At 41.7% G+C, this 21,287-nt stretch overlaps 1 protein-coding gene across 3 annotated transcripts in view; it reads left to right on the top strand.

Moving 5' to 3' along the window:
- znf536 (zinc finger protein 536) overlaps window positions 1–21,287 on the top strand; it is a 253,348-nt gene that overhangs the window by 178,094 nt on the left and 53,967 nt on the right. For all 3 annotated transcript variants that reach the window (XM_078249854.1, XM_078249782.1, XM_078249922.1), the window contains 2 exons: window positions 5,375–5,533; window positions 15,977–17,731. In XM_078249854.1, coding sequence (XP_078105980.1) covers window positions 5,375–5,533; window positions 15,977–17,731 — 1,914 coding nt within the window. The remainder of the gene's footprint in view (window positions 1–5,374; window positions 5,534–15,976; window positions 17,732–21,287) is intronic.

The raw sequence follows: 21,287 nt of genomic DNA, 5'->3' as shown, positions 1-21,287 counted from the left end.
TAATTGGAACAGTCGCATTAAAAAGCTGCGGATCAGTCGACTGATTAAAGACAAGCGTGCAGGACAGCCGGCTTACCGGGAATGACGTGGGTCCGCACACGTGTGCGCAGGTGGAATGGAACTGAGTACATTTACTCAAGTACAAGCACAAATGTCGAGGTACTTGTACTTTACTTGTGTCTCTTCTTTTCATGCCTCATTCTCCTTCAACTCCGCTACATTTCAGAGAGAAATATATTGTACTTTCTACACCACTACATTCATCTGACAGCTTCATTTACTTCACGAATTAGGATATCTGCACACAACACACATGTAGTTTGTGAAATACGATGTTTTATTAGAAATTGAACTACCCAACAATATAACGGCCTACAAATCCAGCTGAACTGATTAGACCATTAAACACTCAGTTGGCACTTTAACTTCTCTTTTATCGCTGCAAATATTGCACTTTAGATACTATTTTTATTGTTGGTTATGAGTTGCCAGTGTTTTATGTATGTGTTGTATGTATATTGTACTGTGCGTACTGACCATATTTTAAAATGTCGGGTTTTCTTTTTCAGTTTAATTTTACGTTGATTGACGGAACTGTTTTGATCGTTTCTAAAACGTGAGGATTTGTCCGCATTGAGTACTTTTTACTTTTAATACTTTAAGTACGTTTTCCTGATGGTACTTACTGTACTTTTACTTAAGTAAAAGGATCTGAATACTTCTTCCACCGCTGCATGTGTGCGTACCTCTGGTGCACCCACTAACATTACACACTGGCATGAAGACTGAGGAAGCACACCCAAAGTTTTACCTTTCTTTGTAGTGTTTGTGTGTGTGTGTGTGTGTGTGTGCGTGCGTGCGTGCGCGTGTGCGTGTGTGTGTGTGTGTGTGTGTGTGGGGGTGAATGTGTAAAGCCCATTTATTATTGAAGGGCTGTTATACGCCAGGAGAGCACACTCTCATCCTCTCAGTAATGTGTCTTCCTCTTACAGGAGCACTATTAACCCTGACACACAAGGACGCGTCTCTGTGTGTGAATGTGCATGACAGAGAGAGACAGACATGCAGAGCTTGTTGTGTGTGTGTGTGTGTGTGTGTGTGTGTGTGTGTGTGTGTGTGTGTGTTTGGAACTGTGGTGTGGTGTTTGTCCTGCTTCTAATCTGTGTTTTGGATTTTTTAATTTTAGCCCCATCTGGGGTGGGCAGGTGGGCTACTGTCTGCTACACGATCTGGGGAATCTTTGCCAAAAGGGGATCTGTACAGTAGACCGCTCGAAATATGTTTATGAGGAGGCGACTATGGCTGCAGTATGGTGCAGTCCTGGACCAAGCACCGGGGGGAATTGTAGTCACTTTTTTTTAATTTCTTTTCTGTCCACACAGGCCGTCGTTTAAATGTATTCAAATTAAAAATGCAAAAGGATACTGTGTGATACTGAAATTATGCAGGAAATGATATTTTCACCTGCGATAATATACATACAGTTTGTGTTTGGTGTAAACTGCATGAAGCTGTATCATGAAGGTCACGATATTTGTCATGATGTACAGAATTTCCTTGAAAATGTTGCCATTTTTAAGTGGGTGTTCAGTAGGTAGATTGAATGAAAAACAGTGCTGTTTTCAATTTTCCATTTTAACAACCCAACAAATTGTATTACTTGTCATTTAATTGAATTTCGGGAGGGCCAGCCCTCAGTCCGCTATACAAGTGGAAATAATGGGCAACCTTGTTGAATGCCTCCTCTGTATCGGACTTGTTTTTGTCTTCCTCCACTCTTCTTTTTTTTCCACTCATCTCCCAATCTCTGTGTAATGTCACATGTTGTTTAAAATTGATGTGGAAAGCAAGATCATTTTAAACCGAGATCCACAGTTTAACATCTGCTTTAAAAAAAAAACAAAAAAAACTGTCTCCCGGCTTCTTTCCCCTCGCTAGTACACAGAATTAAACCGCACTGTTGCCAAGCCCAAGTAGAAGCAGCTGGTATTTAGTATCTGCGTATTGTCACAGACTTACATTTAGGTCGCCTTTCACTTTCAGTTGTGATAAATAGCCTTCAGCCTGATAGCAGTGTTGCTGAATGGAGTTGTGTGTTTAGTGTCAGTGTGGAAGAGGACTTGCTGACTCGGGTCTTTCCATTCTGTAAACCTTATTTGAGAGGAGGGGTGGAATGGTGGTGGGGAAAGCGACAGAAAAGAAAAGATTAGGCTAATGTTAAAAAAAAAAAAAAAAAAAAAGTTCCTTATTGTGCTGGCGCGGTTGCCTTAGCGGGTTGCTCGATTTGGATTCTTTCTGATTTCTTTCGGGCTCCCTTCCCCTCCTCCTTGCCCACATACCAAATCATGTGCCAGATTAAAAAATAAATAACATTTTGAACTGTATTTGTGCTTCTTTGGGTCACGCACGTACTGACATGCTATTTTCTTTTTTTTCCTTTCTTTTTTTTTTCCACGGGAGGCCAAGCCACAGACTCGGACTGGTTTTGTCTGGACCTTTCTGTTCTTTAACCTCAGTGTCACTGCCGCTCACGGGCAGGGCCACACAGAATGGTGTTTGGTGTTTTTAGCCCCCAACGTCGTCTTCAGGCCCAGACACACAGAGCTGACGGCCAAACGTCGGCAGAAAAGGCAGTTGGGCTGATCAGTCTCCCCGAGTTGTTCGAAAAAGTGCCTCGGAACACACCAAAGCGACGAGACGTAATACGTCTCCATAACAGCAGGCGGCGCTAATCTGTATTGTCACCCAAAAATGAAAACCAGCAGCTGATTGGACGAACGCGTCACGTGGGTCTGGTTTCTCAAAGCCAGGATGGAGGCTTGTTCAGAATACTATCTCATATTGTACTAAAATATTTCACTGAAACGTGTTTCTGAAAACATTTTAAAGAGATAGGCCGTGCAGTTGCTGAATCTGTCTTCATTTCAGATCAACAAAGGTCAGTTTAAAAGATTTTCGTCAGATTTTGAGAGACTCTGGTCACGCTCATTCCGCTCCCCATTTCGGGGTTAGCGCTCTACCAATCAGAGGGGTCATTTGAGTCCGACTGCCGGCAGTGCCCGCCCCGCCGATTATATTATTATGGGATATGTCCCCGTCAATATTTAGAAGACGTAGATTTGTCCACCTCAAAAAATATGAAAGACAACCCACTCCCCAAAAAGAGGTCAAAATAACAGTTTGGGGGGCTCAAAACATGTACGGAAAACAAGAACTGTGTCTACTTGTGTGCTACATCGGGGCACAACACAACACAAGCGTGAAAAATAAAAGACATATTTACTCCAGAGCTTCTGACTTTAACAAGGTCTCATTCTCTGACAGATCAGTTGCGGATATGTACATGATTCCTAAAACAAAAACATCCCAAAACACGTGTGATGTTTTAAATATGCCGAATGCTTTGAACAATACAGGTGAATAATTATTTTCGCATAAAAATTCCCTAGAATGCAGGACATTTATGGCGCTTACCCACTGCTAGTACCTGCTTGACTCGACTCGGCCGCGGTGCCACCGTCCTCCATTTTCCATTGCAGATTCAGTACCGCCTCATGCGTGAGGCGAGAGGGGCTGGTCGTCATAGCGACTGTTGGCAGGTACCAGAGACTTTTTTTCATAATGGAAAAACGAAAAAAGGCGAGTAGAGTGGAGGCGAGTTGAACATGGGTCAGCCCTATGGTCCCACATTTCTAAGATTTTTCTTAAAAGTGGGCCCTATTTTCCCACATTTCTAGGACATTTTCAAAATTAGGTCTTGTGGGTTCATCTGACCAGAAGCTAGTCAATGCTATGTCAATGTGCTACTTAGTTTAGTTTGTTTATTTAAAAGGACAATGTTCACTTACATTAAATGTTTGCAATAAACAAAGAGATGGGCGCACCAGATGCTAAATGCTACATTCCATCTGTAGTACATTGCTACTAGGTAATAGGTTGGGTGTAATTGGCTACCAAATAGGGAGAAAGGGTGATAAAATGTGATACAAATTTATGAAAAAGGAAATGTGGAAACATAGGGCCTAATTTTGGAAAAACAATCTTAGAAATGTGGGAACTGTGGGTACATAGGGCCTTATTTTGAAATAAATCTTAGAAATGTGGGAACATAGTGCTGTGGGAACATAGGCACGCTCCCGTCGAGCAGGTACCATGTAATGGCAAAACGCCATTTGACGCTCAACATTTTAAGAGGGACGACCCCCAGGATATAATGTGTGCCCCACCCCAATGTTGAAACAAAATCGACACCCTTGCACATCTCCACCCCAAGCAGGGGCTGTGAAATCCGCAAATCTGTCGTGACAGTTCTGCGCTGTGCGGCTTGGTGTTGAACCTCAACAAATCAAACCAAACGCTATTTGAACTAGTACAGATATTTTTAATTTAACAGCTTCAAGATACGAGACGTTTCGAGCATCTGTTGTGTACTTCTTGAAGTTTTTTTCCTTTTTCTTTTTTAAAAAAACTTATGTCAGCACATCACAGACTCCTAACCAATCCCAACAACGCGGCCACTGTGCACAATCTGATGATGGCACCCTCACCTCCGATTATGCTGCTGTCAACACATTCCCAGGTTGTCGTCACTCATCTTCGAAAATTCATATTCGGAGGGGTGATTGTGTTGATAACAGACTGCTGTTGCACTAAACTGTGCATCATCGTTTTTTGTTTTTTTTTGTGGCGCGGAGGGAGGGGAAGGGGGTGGGTGGCGGAGGGCTGGGTCAAAACCGTTATCACCCTATCATATCTCTGACAGCTACCTGTCAAAATCAGGTCGCGGCGAAGAGATGCGAGGAGATCCAACGATGCTGACACAGCCAAATCTCTCTCACTTTGCTTCTTCCCCCCCCCTGCTTTCTTTCTGTCTAATTTTGCATTGTTAATTTTCACTGCGATCCGGCATATGCTTAATAAGAATGATGATGATAGCACGGATAAAAAAAGAAAAAAGGAAGGAGGAGAACGGAGAGGAGGCGGTGGTGGCGCAGGTGGTGGTGTCGAGGGTGTGTGTGTGTTTGAGTTGAGTTGTGGGCTGTAGGGGGTTGTGGGGGGGGGGCTGGGTGTATCTCAGGACTATGGTGTTTCTAAAGAAACTGAAAAGCTTATGAGCTGTCAGCGTTCTGTCACGGAGGGGAAAAATAGCACGGCCCTCGAGCCCGTTTCATGCGCTCGACTTTGTGTGGCGTTCACACATTCGCGCAAAGGGAAACGAGGGACAATGACTGACACACAGAGGGGGGAAAGAAGAAGAAGAAGGAAAAAAACCAACAACGTGTTGTGATGTGTGGAGGGCTGGTTTGAAGTGGCACTCAACACACCTTTCCATTTGTCTCTCCCTCCTTGTTTCGTCTCTGTGTGCGTGCTCCAGATGTTGGGGAGGACTTGGGGAAAGCAGCGGGGAGCATCCAACCGTCTCTGTCCCAGCATCGGGAACGCAGCGTGGGCTCGTCCTCCAAGGATTGTCCCTACTGTGGCAAAACCTTCCGCACCTCCCATCATCTCAAAGTCCATCTGCGGATACACACAGGTCAGTATATATTTAAAAAAATAAATAAAATAAAACTTCTTCAGCCAAGTGCAGGCATTTCTCCAGCGATGAAACATTTATTGTACTTCATGCAACATTTACTTGCCTACATATACTGACATTCCCTTCTGGGGTTAGACTGACATATTGGTTTATGAATATTGGCCTAATCAGATATTGGAGTCAATCTGCCTCTAAAATATGATGGATGTGATGCAGGTGAATTGATTGCGTATTGGTTTTGTAATTGATACTACATTACTTGTCTCTGGGAAGCCCTTTGTCTGGAATTGTTCAAAGGCCCAGATGAAAAAAAATAATACTTTAAGATACATTTCTAGATATTGAATAACAAAATGAAGAAAGAAAGAGACACCTTCTTACAGTACAAACTGCCTCCATCAAAATGAAATGCATAGATGGTCACACTTTCCAAATCGCACTATGACGATGGCTCACGGCTAGGAACATGCGTTTCCTAACAGTGTCCCACATCGAGGCTTAAGGCCGTTATTATTCAGTTTTTTTCATACTCCAATTAACGCAACGAGGGTTCAGTGTCCTCCAATGACATCACTCCGAGGGCAATTTCACACTCGCTAACTCTCAATAACTTTGAAGCCAAAACAAAGCCGGCCTGTCCGCAGTTTAGGGATATGCGTGAGATGATGTGCCTAATAGATTTAGCTTTATTTTCCAGTCAAGCGTCCTAACCCCTCTGAGCTGCGTTCTCTCTCTGCCCATACGTCTCACCGAGCAGGGCTTCCGGGGCCTTCTGCTTGTTGCTGGGAGGTTAAGGCTGCAGTCAGAGTAATGATGTGGACTGTGGACGGTAGCCAGAGTTCTAACCCTCTGCAAGGTACAAACGCCCCACTGACTATCCAGGCTAAAGTCACAATTAGACCATGCACAGGTCACCTTACAACAAGGACGCCCGCTCCTGGCTGCTGGGCCCCGCCGCAGCCTCTCAGTTCATCTCACAGGGAGTTACACTGTTAGAAAAGCCAGTAGAATTACGGGCTAATATACTATGTGAATTTGAAGGAAATTTTCCATTATGATTTTTCACAGGTGTTTTCCGTAATTAGATTTTTGGATTAACAGAAATGTCCGTTTAAAGGCACAGAGGATATACTGTAAATCTACGGATTTTTTCCCTTGTTTCCGGCTCAAAATTGAAATTGAACACTTTTTTTGTCACTTATTTTGCTTTAATCGTTATTGTCTTTTCAATTGGACAACAATTTATTCAGACTATTTTTACACTCATTTTTGGAAATTATGGTCAATAAACCTCTTGTAGCCTATATGAAATTATATCTAACTTTTGAGTTAAAAAATGCAGAAAGTATGAAATATTTTGACTAATATTTGAGATCAGAGGATGTTAATGGGTAATCTCAGACTGTCAAAGTTAAGTTAGAATAATGCTATCAAAACGGCCCAAATTCAATAAAAGTAGTGAACTGATCCCTAAATTTGACTCGTGAAGAGCGTTTCATGGAACCCTCTGTGTTATATTTGGGCAATTTGCTTGAAAGAAACCCAAATGTTCTGATATAGAAACTTTGAAAACGGGTGAAATTTGACCCGAAGACAACAGGAGGGTTAACCGAAAAGGTACTGGTAGTTTGTTTGCCAGGGTAGTGTTTCCAATCTGGAAAGGGTGAATTGTAGCCTGACAAGCCAGACCCACATCAAGACGTTGGGTCTGGGAACTCACCATTGGCAGGGCTCAATCCGGGGGGCGGGATAAATGGTTGTCTTTCAAATTCCCTCTGCACGCAATAGGATAGCGCTACAACCAACCAGAGCAACGCTAGTTGATAGATTAAACTTTTGCCGTATTCGGTCGGCAAAACTCCGAACACATTTTCCTTTTTTAAGAATGACTTCAGTGCCGTTCTTTGTTCTTTTCTCAAAGAAAAGCTTAACTCCAAGTCTTCCAGAGTCGTGGCCAAAGCCGAGTTGAAAGTCAGCAGCAGCAGCCATAGGCCCTCCCACCGACTCTATACACAATGTGATTGGCCTGACCAGAATTTGGTTTTTCCAGCTCGCAAGCCAACAGAGAGTTGCTAGACCTCCTGGCTGAAAATTACATTTACTGCCGCTAGGGTACGTCTAGATTTCTAGGCTAGGTGAATTGTGATATTTGGACACTTTGCCATTTTATTGCTGGAGAATAGTTATTACAGATTAGGGCTGAAACTAACGATTATTTTCATTGTGGATTAATCTGTTGATTATTTTCTCAATTAATCAATTTGTTTTGTCTTTAAAAGCCCAAGATGACATCCTCAAATAGATGACGTCCTCAAATGTCTTGTTTTGTCCACAACTCATATGTATTCAGTTTACTGTCACAGAGGAGAGAAGAAACCAGAACATATTCACATTTAACAAGCTAGAATCAACATTTTTTGACTTTTGTTTTCATTAAAAAATTACTCAAAATAGTTGCCAATTAATGAAATAGTTACAACAACTAATCCAATAATCTTTTCAGCTCTTCTGCAGATTATATGTATTTTCCATTAATCTATGATTTGAATGATTAATTGTAATGAAACGTATTGTTAATTAACAACACTATCAGCAGAAAACCATGTCAATATTGGACCTTGACTAATGTTCTTTTTAGTTTTTTGCTTTTTTCTGCGACAGGATATGGTTAAAGTTAAGGAAAGATCGTGGCCATTCAACACACCCTTACTTTCTGTCGTAGATATGCCATTTACAAAACATATATAACAGAGAGAAGAAGCAACACAAAGATTGGCATTTGTGCTTCATAATTGACTCAAAACATTAATCAAACATTAATATTTTTGCGGAGAGAATTTCCATTGATAAGTGCAGGGTTTTCACGTGGTTAGAGGTGCCGTAACGGAACACAGTAACCACCATTTGTCCAGTCAAAGCATCCTTGAGCAAAGCATTATAAGTAGGGATGCACGATATGAGGAAAATGTCTAATAGCAATTATTTTGACCGATATTGCGATTGCGATACGATTCACGATATTGAAGGGAATGATCATTTTTTTGGATCATCATTCTCTTTTTCACTGAAACAGAAATAAGAATGTACTATAGTCATGTAGTGTGATTTTTTGCAAGAATCTGTACCAAACAAAGATGTTTTCCTTCAGTCTGTAGGATAGGATTTATAGTCTGGGATGTCTCTGCAGACCCACAATACTTCATTCACAATGGTTAGACACATATTTTGCCTTTAACAAACATTGCGCCCCCCTTTGGATATTGCACTATTCCATATTGCGATTTTGAAAAACTTGCGATTAATTCTGCAGCTCTAATAATAAGATACTCGCCTACAGGTTACACAAATCACCTAAATGAGAGTGACGTTGAATATCTGTAGCATAAAAGGAAAAGGCTTTATTAATTGCCAAAAACATATTTCTTCTTTGAGAGGTTTCTCAAAGGTTTCTGTTTTTTGTCATGCACTCATATCACAGTGAGCGATGCAGCGGTGGAAGAAGTATTCAGATCCAAAGTACTAATACCACACTGTAAAAATACTCTGTTACAAGTAAGAGTCTTGCATTGAAAATGTTACTTAAGTAAAAGTATGTAAGTATCATCAGGACAATGTACTTCAAGTTTTCAAAGTAAAAGTACCCAATGCAGACAAATCCTCCCACTTTAGTAAAGTCTAAAGGATCCAAACAGTTGTGTGTTTAATGGTCTAATCTTTTCAGCTGGAGTTGTAGGCCGTTACATTGTAGTTTAATTTATAATAAAACAGATTTTATAACATCAGATTTTGTAAACTGCATGTGTTTTGTGTGCAAAAATCCTAATCTGTAAAGTAACTAGTAACTAAGAAGAATGTAGTGGAGTAAAAAGTACAATATTTCTTGAAGTAGAAGTAGAAAAAGGCATGAAAAGAAAAGACTGTAAAGTACAAGTACCTCACATTTGCACTTAAGTAGAGTACTTGAGTAAATGTACTTAGTTACATTCCATCAGTGGAGTGATGTCATATATAACTAAGTCAAATAAACACATGGTCTGTTCAGAAAAAAACAAGAATACAACTATGCTTTTCTAAAAAAAACTAAAGATTATAGAACAGAGCACTATTTTGTGACCACAATTACATAGACAAATGATCCAATGATGAATTCCCCTATCAATCAAAAATGTACATCCCTCCATTGCTCTTGATGTTCTTGAAAAGCTGAGTCCAACCGTCCTGACCTTTTTCTTAGTTTCTTCACTTCACATTGAAGTAATCCTCGAGTGCCAGCAGAGAAGCAGAGGCTAAAACGCTGAAAAATCAATCCTTGCTTTTCTTCTTATTCTCCTTCTCTGTCTCACTTGCCTTTTTTTCCCTCCCATGTCCATGCACTTAAAAGGCAGAAAAAGAGACCACCCGTACTGTAACCCCCCTTTTGCTTGCCTTAATAATACGAGGAACACAGTGTACCTCAGATCTGGAAAGGAATTAGAGGAATAGCTTTTAAAGCGTTACATGCTACAGTAACACGTCTGGTGTATACTCACATAATTAGGAAATAGCGCATCCAGGTCACAGCCGGGCCATCCCCCAGCTTCCCTCCAGTAGCTGGGATAGTGGTGGTTTTCAGGGGCATCTGTTATCTGGTGGTGAAAGACCTGAGTTATGTCTGCTTTGAGTACTACTGTAAGGACACCCATGAGGGCCATATTTCATCATGGAGGAAGCGGAGGCCTCGACCTAGGCCTGGCATTTACTCATTGGCAAAACACACACAGACAAGTGGGTCTATGTAATTTCATCCACACAGTACATTTGACATTTGTCCATTCATATCTCAGAAATACAAACAAATCAAATAAAAAAGGCCTCATCTTGGAGCAAAAGTGAGAAAAGGTAGTAAGGATGTTGTCATTTTGGATAGGAATGTGTCTCTGGCCATGCGCCTATCTAAGCACAGCTTTAGCGTGGTCTGGAGAAAAAAACAGCTTGATGCATCCCCAATATGTGGCCTTTAAATCATTGCTATAACCTAATCACACCAGCCCCACTGTGACATCCTGATTACATCCGCAACATGGCTTTTTACAGCGGTTAAAGATCCTCTCTGTGCTCCTGTGACAACGCCTGAGAAATTCACAGATGATGGCGAAGCGTCCCCTTCATCCTAATGCAACGTGAGTGATACAATGGAGTTGCTTACCGAGCCGGTCGAGGTGGCATTGTGCAAACGCAACGCGGAGATTAATGAGCGGCTCGCACCAGCTTGAAAGGAATGAAGTGAATTTAAATTTCTCCAAAAGTTAAAGAGCTAATGTTACAGTATTAATTTCCTCTTGAACAGTGAGTGGGAAAATATCCATTAGCAAAATTAACCACAGTTTTCTAGGTAGCTAACATTGTGCGGCTGTGGCGCTACAGTGTGGGGCCACAGCTAATGAACACACTGCAGAGGGTGATATTTCATTATACAAATTAATGCTCACATTTTAATGGGAAAGTCACATAATGAATCTAGGCTTCAGTGACAGCAATTAGAGGCCCAGATTGTCCCCTTCTGGACAAGGCACTATTTAGCAGTAAGCAGCTGTGTGTAAAAAATAAAAAGGTCCTTGCTCTTGACAATAGTCACACATAACTTCAGGCAGCGCCGCATAACCAATAAGAGTCCCCGCTCACCTTTAAACGAGGGGAGAGAGAGACAAGGGTGGGGGGGGGGGAGAGAGAAAGAGCAGAGGCAGGACTTGGCCATGTCACTTAACCTTAACCTACCCTTGTAATCAGGATGAATCAAGAGGGACCTGTGATCTCCCTCTCCATTCCTCTCACTCCTCCCTCCATTTTTCTCTTCTTTCTTTCCAGTATCTCCATCCAAATACATTTTTCTAAGTGCTCACTTTTTTCTGTTTTTCTTCTGCATTCCCTATCTCCACCATATAGCATCTTCAACACAATGACAATGCTAAATTTATTATATTATAGCATGATATATCTTACTCCTCTGTGGGCTTTCCAAAGACTAGAGACACACTTAACAGACACTGGAATATAATGGATATATATATATACATATATATATATATATATATATAATTAGGGATGCACAGATACAACTTATATAATATATAATAATACAATTAAAGTAATACTTGCTTTGAAAAGATGCATTATTTGCACATGAATGCATTATTACTTTTCGAGGTGTACCTGAATGCACCATGAAGTCCTGTCGGTGGCCACCCAATGGTGCCCGTTGTTTGTTCACATAACTCACGGGGAAGACAAAGTGTTGCCACACCGGTGACTTCAGAAAAGCATGAGGATTTAACAGTTCTGTTGTTTCTCCAAAGTCTGAAAAAGTGAAGCTGCCGGCTAGCAGCTACGCTGTGTCTTTAGCTACAGACTGTTGCATGTCCCGGACCGGTGAAAAAGAAGTTTCAGGGGGAAATTTCCCCCTGAACAAAATGCTCTCACCCCTTCGCGTTTAGCGGACTTTCCAGTTAAATCTAGCAGAGAAAAGGTTACTGCAAGAAGGGTAAAGAGCACCGCGAGGTTAGGTCATTTCCGCGGCCGTTGCAGGTCAGTTTATCTGACAAAATGTGATGAAGACAGTTAAGTTTAGGCACCGAAAAGACTAGTTAAGATTAGAAAAAAAAGTTATACCAGTAAGCTACTTTGTGTCTTTAGCTACAGACTGTTGAAATCCTTGCCAGTGAAATACAGCCACACATTAGACCGTTTTTAACTGTGTTTAAGCTAGCTGTTAGCTACAGTTGTTTAACGTTACTCACTGCCAAGTGTAACGCTAACTAGCATCACATGCAGTGATACATTAAAGTGGTAGCCTATCCGGTGCGGTTGTTTCGGAGTAGTTTAATGAGTACAAGTACATGAACACTGTATCGGACCAGTAACCATCCTGCTCCTGTAATGGCAAATACTCACTAGAGCACCAATCGTGTTTATCCGCAGCTAAAAATAGTCCCCAACAAATGTAGCCTACAACTCCACACATTTGCCATATGTTGGACTCATTCATCCAAGTTCCTGAGTGTCTATACAGTGCATCTATGGTGTCACTTTCCCCTCTGAGGCGATTGAACCTTTAACCCTGACAGCATTGGGGGCATTCTCAATTCACAGCTAACCACTAACTTTAGCAGATATACTTGAAACAGATGTAAAACAGCTTCTTTCCGTGATTCAGTCTCTCAAACATCCCATTGGTGTTTTTTTTCCCCCATTCATCCGTCCAAATGGAAATTCATCTTACAGTATGTCATATCTATTAAGCCATTTTAATTGCCCCTCGGTACAGGTTTGGGGTATTTATATTTACTTGTTTCTATGGTGCCGTCACAATTCACACAAAGCCAGATGAAATCAGTACATGCAACATGAAGTATAAACATAGTATGGAGGAGCAGATCCCAGTACAGCAATCAGGAGAATAATGATTTATTGCCACAAAGGTGCCACTTAGATGTTTATGAATTTTTTTTTTCAAGCCAGTGTTAGGAAACCACAGTCATGCATTTTATTTTACCCCTCTATCGTTCACTTTTGGCAGGAACAAATGTCCAAAATAGTCCAATGTCCAAAGCCAAGATGGACAACAGCAAAAAAGTTTACTGTTCTATTTTTAACTCCCAAACAGCAATTTTCTGGTTTTGTGGCGGCAGTGATCTGTCATGTGGCTGGGAGGTTGTGCTGTTTGCGCTGATATCAATTAAAAGTGGATTAACGGGTACATAATGACCTTTAGCAGTAAATTGTGTGTAATGTTGCAAGGCAGGATACAGTATATTCCCCAGATGTCACACCAGGCCCCTGACGTATGATGGAGCAGATGTCTTCGCCAGTCCAAATGGCCCTCTAAGACACAAACACACACACGTACATACACACAGGCTCAGGCCCGACAAGCATGCATAAACATGTGTTCACACACATTCCAAATGGTGCACACACAAGTACGTAAACACAAGTAGATGCAGAAATGCACTTGTCGTCTGTCTCACTCGCTCCAGATATATTTAAATGCTTAATTTTAATGGAAAACTGGCATAAACTGATGGCTCTCCGAGGGCATTTGTGTTAATTTCCAGTTTGCCTTGCTCAGTAAACATCAAAGGAGTGTCAAACATACAACCTTCTGTGCTTTTCGTTCTCGTTTTAGATATGTAGATGGTACATTAATCTTTATTTTCCCCGCATGAACATTAACAACCTCTTATAAGGAAAGAAAAGATGAAGAGGGGGGGGGGAGGGGATCAGATCAGTCTAATTTCTGTCTAATTTGGCTCCTAGAATATCATTTTGTCCAGTTAGAGGAATTGAGAATGATCATTTGCATCAGGGACGTTTCCTTATTGAATCAGCACTGAGCCTCTGTTCAGCAGCTCACAGGAGAAGCACTTATTGGGTTAAAAGCTCATCTCGTATGGTTTATTTTAAATATACTCTATGCTTCATAGCCACTCTAGCGTAAGATAAAAGATATCACGGCTATCTGGCTCTCAGCACGCTCTCTTTCTCTTTTTTTTCTGTCTCTTTTAGTCTCTTTTTTCCTCTCCTCAGCGTTTCCACCTTCAATTCATTCTTTTGTATACCCTCCTATTCGTTTCTCTCCTGTATCAATATTGTATTGAGTTGGTGTTTGTGGCCCTTTATTTGAGAACTCTGCAGTAGGTCTGCAGATCGCAGTCTTTTTCTGGAATGGTGCCCTCTAAATAATGATAAATTACTTGAGCAGTATGCCATTTGCTAATTATATCCATGATTTACTACACAGCCCGACTTAAATCATTCAAACCAGCCTTGCGTAACAATGCCTTTTTTTCCTTTTATAAAATGGTTTCCATGTGTATAATCTAAACAGTTTATGGCCCCATACTGTATATATAGAAATGTGCATACACAAAAAAACTACAACCATCCCTTTTTATTTCATGTCCCACCAATCCCCCTCTCTTTTCACACCGTCACTGTTATCCCTCTAACAGAAATTCTACTCTGGGAACTTGTTATATGTATATATATAAAAAAAAAAAAAAAATCCAGCTTAGCATTTTCCCCCCTCTCTGTTCATTGTTTAATGAATCCAAATCTGGCTCAGACTCCAAGCCTATTATAATTGCTAGCAGGATGTGTTCTATTTCAACATAAGTATCATTCCAATGGAAGCCTCTGCCACTACTGGCAGAATAATGCTGGTGTTATACCATTATCAAGAATATTCATTAATATGGATGCGCAGCATGAATAAATATATGTAAATGTTACACAACAGATTCACCCCTCTTTTACCGTGATATAAATCTCTTTGATCTGTGTACCCTGTAGTGAATCATATTGTTCTTTATCATAGGGCTTCACTGCAACAAGCATGTGGTTCACATATGTAGCCTGCGCATTTCTTTTTTTTCTTCTTTTCTTCTTTTTTTTGTAATTTAAACTCATTGACTTGTTTTTGCATCGCAGTGTATCATCCATATTTTCTTCCACAGTGTGGCAGTGGTCGGGGAGATGTTATGGCATGGCTGATTTATGCTTCTCAAGATAAACTGCAAATAGAGAATGTCCCAGAAATTGCACTCTCATCGCCAAGGCACAGGCCTGACAGAAAACAAGGCCAGAACAGAGGCATGATGACCCCACTGCAGGCACACACGCACATCCATGCACAGACACACACACACACACACACACACACACACACCCAAATAGACCCAGCCGCACCCTCAGCCCCAGCCCTTACCCGTGCAAACACAGATAACATCAAGACAGTTTTGTTGTCAGCTGAAAATATTATCTCTTGTAGTGGACTGAAAGCACCATATGGTGAAATGTTTTTTTATGGTGTTGATGTGAGTGATGGCTCACTTGGTGGGGCTGGATCGACCCATATTCAGATGCCTACTCCCCCGTCCCAATACACACACACACACACACACACACACACACACACACATTCACGCACGCACACACACACACACACACACACACACATGCAATAACACACCCACACATGAGTGAAGCAGAGCCGATGTCTGTGAAAGAGCAAAGACTTGTAGAGAATTGTAGATTGAATGCACAATCCTGTTCATTATCACTTTGTGTTTTAGTTTTTTTCATTCTAAGCTTTGTTATTTTATTCTTCCCTCATCCTTTTTCCAGGAGTTAGACATTTGTTTTGATGCTAACTAAAAGTGAGGCAATTGCGAAATATCCTCTTTTTTTAATAGAAGTTAATGAATAATGAATATCTTTTTTGTGAGCTCTACCCATTTGACCTAATTTTCTTTGTTCAGGGAGGTTACATGACCCTGGGGTCCACATTCCCTGCTCCAATAAATAGATTTTGATATCCAGTCAATCTAATAATCAGGTTAATTATTCACTGTTTTTCCTGTCTTTTTCCTTTTCTGTTTCTCTGTCTCTTTCTTGGCCTCTCAGGAGAGAAACCCTACCGGTGCCCTCATTGTGACTATGCCGGCACCCAGTCTGCCAGTCTGAAGTACCACCTGGAGCGCCACCACCGTGAGCGTCAAAACGGCTCCACCACCTCAGGCCCATCCTCTTGCCACGCCCCTTCTTCTGACCACAAAGAGGATCATGGGAAGGCAACCGGTGGCGGCATTTTTGCCCGACCAGACGTCCTACGTAATGTTTTCAAGAGCATGCCTCCCAACCTAGACTTCAGGGCGGGTCCATTGCTGCCACATCAGTGGGCAACGGCCGGCATGATGTCTCCGCATGACCGAGATCGTGAGCGCGGAGACCGCCGCTTTGACTCCGCCTCTTCAGCTGAGAACATGAAGACTGCCGATGGCCCGTCTGCCCTGATATCAACAGCGACAGATAGCTTCTCCGACCTAAGCAGGGCTTACCAAAGCATGATGGGAAACGGAGTCCACTTTCAAGGTTCTCTTCAGGCCTTCATGGACAGCTTTGTCCTCAGCTCCATGAAGAAGGATACTAAGGACAACCAGAGTCCAGTCCAGCTCCAGGCCCAGTGCTACCACGACAACGGCGAGCCCAAAGCAAAGCGGGCCGTTTCGGCTGACCAGGAAAGAGAAGATAAGGCTGAAGCCAAAAAGAACTCCGAGCCTGGCAAACCTGGATCCCAGTATGAACCTCTTGATCTGTCTGTGTCAGTCCGGCCTGAGTCTGCATCCGGATCCCTCCCTGGCTCTTCAGTCACCATCCATGATAACGTGGCTTGGCATGGCTGCCTCTTCTGCTCCTTCTCCACCTCCTCATTGGAGCTCATGGCTCTGCACCTCCAGGCCAACCACCTGGGTAAGGCCCAACAGCAGCGGTCTGATACAGGCAAGGAGCTTTACGGAGAGACCACCTCCACCAATCACTCCTCCAACACTAAGATGTCTGGTGTGGCCCTTGACAAAGATGGAGACAGAGATGGAGAGAAAAGCCAGGGAGGCTGGAACAACCACATGGACCAGCCCTACAACCCCTTCCAGAGTGACTTCTACAGGCGCTTTGGTGGCTTGTATGATGGATCCCCGAGGGCCAACCAGGGCCTTCAAGCGTATTTAGCCCCAACAGAGCAGGGTCTGGACCTACCAACCCAGGCCTTTGGAGGAGCACCTTTAGCTGGGGATGACCACATTGGTGAGAAGGGCTCCCGTGGAGACATTGAAGAGGACCAGGTTGGATCAGATGACGAGGTTGCAAAGGCTGGGGGGCGCAGTGCCAGTGAGACCCCCTCAACCACCCCCAAGAGACAGCAGCAACATAATCACTCTGAAGAAGAGGAAGAGGAGGGAGGAGTGGGTGAAGAGGACGAAGAAAGAGATGAGGATGGGCAAATGGACGTGGAGAGAGACAGAGAAGGAAGTCGAGCTTCAGACCACCTCCAGAACCACTCCAAACATCTCCAAGACAATTCTCTGCCCCCAAGGGGTGGAGGTGGTTTGGCAGCATCTTCCTCTGCCATGACACCACTTTCTCTGGTTCCCAAAGCCAAGAACCAAGCTTTGCCACTGGAGAAGCAGTGGCAGCAGGGCCTGGCCCTCCTGTCTCCTGGAGGCCCCCAAGGACTCTTGAAGGCTGAGCAGCAGAGTCACCTAGAGCAGCAGATGAACATGCTATCTGTCCTCCGAGCCTACAGCAATGACAACCTCCCTGCATTCAACGGCCTGGGCGGCGGGGCATCTACAGGGGGCATGAAGAGGCCAGATGCACCTGGTGAGTGTTTTATCCCCTACTGGCACTATAACTGCTGTAAAGCACACACACATATATTCACAGACATATTTACCAGTAGAAAACCACACATAAAAAGTCATGGCTACACACGTGTTTGAAACACAAATTCAATTTTTTCCCAGCACTGCATACATAAAACACTAAACACACAAGACAAACACATATCATTTCTTTTTCCTGACACCCACAAAGGAATCTCAGACACTCACTAAAGGTCTTGAGATTGGCTCTGAAGTGATTTCAGCCTTATTTCAAGCAAGTTTAGAAGCTATCAGCCTGCCGACTAGCAACAGATTAATCTTTATTACACGTTTATATTACTGGAAGTGCAGCGCCTCCCTCCCGCTCCACAGCATGGAGGGAATAACCCTGAATGAGTAAGAGCAGGACCTCAGCTCCGCGTGCCATCTCCTCCACATGTCTCTTAACTATCTTAGTTCTCATAAAGCCGGCTCCCGAAAGCCCATTACTTTATAAGACTCGTCGATCTATGACCCTGTGAAAAATGAACTGTCAACTTTCATGATTCTGCTAAGGTTACAGCCGCTCCTTGAGACTGAAGAAGGAAATGCTGTTTTTTTCTTTTCTCTCTCTTTTTTTTTTTTTTTTTACAATGCTCTTTGGCGGATTAGGGGTGGTTGCTAAAGTGTCTCTATACAGTAGAAAGAAAGTAAAAATCCAAAGTTGGTGTTGAGCTTTGAAACACAGACTATAGAGACAGAGAATACAGAAAAGAGGAAAATGACTTGCTCTGGTGGTGTTGGCTGAGATCTATCGGTGACAACTCCTTCACAACGGAAGTGAGACATTTGTTTAGACCGAGTAGGCAGTTGCCCATATTTGAATCAAACTTGCAAACAACAAAAATATGTATTTATTTATTTACAGATATTTTTTTCAGATTCAATAAGTCCCAGACACAGTGTGTTTGCAATGCACAATGTTTATTTATCTGCTGTCTCTTAGCTAGGATTTACTCACATTTTTTTTGTCACATTTTGCACATTTTGTCAGATTTTATATACAGATCATTTGTTTCTAATCTTATCGTTATATCATGTTTTTCCCCCACTGTTGGCTTCATTATGGCCCAATAGGTAGCCCAAAATCATAAATATGTTTCTTTCTGTGGATAACAGAAGAATGTCAAAGAAATGTAGAGCTCATGTCCACAGGCATACATTCATAAAAGGTACAGTAGATAGAAGATACAATCATCTATAATAGTGACCCATTTTTTAATGAAGCAATGCAGCTAAATGTGTTCATCTGACCTTTCCATGTGACAAAATATTATCCGTTGTCATGGGGCCAGGCTCTCTGCATAGTGGCAGCCAAGATTTATTTAACCAAGATTGATAAATGATTACATGTACTGTATATATAATCGACAAATGCCTTTTGTGTAAGAATGCCCTACTTATTGTCTAAAGCTTTGTGTGGGCAGTTCCCTTTGCCACTAGGAATCCTTGAGCTTTATAGATAAGGCTTTCTCTGTTTTTACATGTTAGTTTCTCCTAGTCTGACTGTAATTAACAGTTATTATGTATGCAGCTTCTTGTCAATAAATATCCAGATTATGAAAGATTACAGGAAAATCAAGACGTGCTGTGGTGTGCTGGAATATCAACGTGACTGAGTTTTTGTACTTGGTTTGACAAAGCTCATACAGCTTCTCGTACATATTTCAACAGATTTGTGTATTCAGGTATACAGGTGTAGTAAAAGGTAATTTAAAATCACTGTGAACCAGAATGATAGTCTGAAAGGAAGATGCTAGAGTGGTATGAGGGGTCATTCTCACCACATGGAAGTGGACTCCTATGGAAGTTCAGGTTTCTTCACAAAGTTAAGATATATGTACAAGTAAATGAACTGGAGGCTCTTGGTTGTCTTTAGGTGTGAGAATGTGAGTGGGTTTGTGTTTCAGTGTTAACCCTGCGATGGACTGCAGAGCCCACGTAAAGCCACAGCAACAAGTGTTTCTAGTATTGATTTGATGATTGCAGTCTCTCCACTTCAACCACAAGTACTTTCATTGCTACTACTACAAACAATTAGTATTACTATACTTTCCCTGTGACTGCTACAACTGCAAGTGCTTCTAATACCACAGAGGCTCTTATTGTTATGAATATTATTAACCCTCAGTTTGCTATTTCTCCCATTACTTCTTCTATTACTACAATTACTTAAAATTACTACCACTCGTAATACAAAGACTATGACTATTACTCAGTGGTAAAAGACATTTTCTGATCTTTTATTTAAAACTATCAACGCCACAAAGTCAAAAAGTAAAGTCATACGTTTCATTTTTTTGCAAGTAAAATTATTGATTTATTATCAGCAAGTATTAAAGATATGCAGTAAGTAAGAATTATGCAGCAGAATGGTTCCTGACCCATATTATATTATATTATAGTATATTATATTATAATATATCATATTATTTAGGGCTGTCGATCGATTCAAATATTTAATCGTGATTAATCGCATGGTTGTCCATAGTTAAGTCGTGACAGAATTGCAAATTAATCGCATATGTTTTATCTGTTCTAAATGTACTTTAAAAGGGATATTTTTCAAGTTTTTAATGCTCAAGAGGTTTTTGAGACTGGACGTGCTCCGCTGGTAACTCAGTTCACATCAACAGTACAAGCAAATGACTTTAGTCTAGTGGAGAGAACCATCTGGAAGGGCTTTGAATGTCAACTTGCCATTCAAAAGACCCTTTTCTTTATTCATTTTTGCTAAAGGAGCTTTGTTTCTGCTAGCTGTTACTGCTGCATCACTTGCTGATTTACCAAACTACGGAGTGCCCCGAGGCCCAAATCACAGAACGCGCTTGTGTTAATCATGCGCCAAAAAAACCCCATTCCTTTAAAGGAATTTGCGTTAAGTCGTTATTATCGCGTTCATTTTGACAGCCCTAATTATATCATAATATATATTTGACTTCATGGATACTAATGCATTCATGAGGAAGCCGTATTTTAATACTGGCACAAGTGGAGCTATTTTAAAGTACTTATTTTATTCTGTTGAGTTGTTTCTTCATATTTTATCTAATGGAAAATTTAAATAGCCACAACTGTGGCCAAATAAATGTAGCTCTGTAAAGATACATTTGTCCCTGGAACGTAGTGACGTACAACTATAAAGAAGCATAAAAAAAAACATTGTCATTTCAGAACTGTAATAAAGTTCCGTATACTTGGGTACATTATACCCCTACCACTGTTGTTGAGACTACCATTGTTACTACTATCACTGCTACTGGGACTGCTGCCAGTTCTGCTACACATGTGTGTTAAAGCTTGGATGAGAAAATAGACCCTCTTGTTTCATAGTAAAATGCACTATTACATTCCCTCTTGGTGAGTCCACTTGTAAACCCCTTGTGTTGGGGGGGTCACCCACATTCCACTGTTATTTGGTGGGCGGGGAAGGTGGGGGTAGCAAAGACAGCCGCAAAACTCAATTCAGAGCTGGCAAAATGTGATTATCTGGAGTGGGTTTGCATTAGGTTTGT

The sequence above is a fragment of the Sander vitreus genome, chromosome 1, assembly GCF_031162955.1.
Source record: "Sander vitreus isolate 19-12246 chromosome 1, sanVit1, whole genome shotgun sequence".
Lineage (NCBI taxonomy): Eukaryota > Metazoa > Chordata > Actinopteri > Perciformes > Percidae > Sander > Sander vitreus.
Note: the sequence above shows the minus strand (reverse complement) of the source record. Positions and strands in the feature narration are given on the sequence as shown.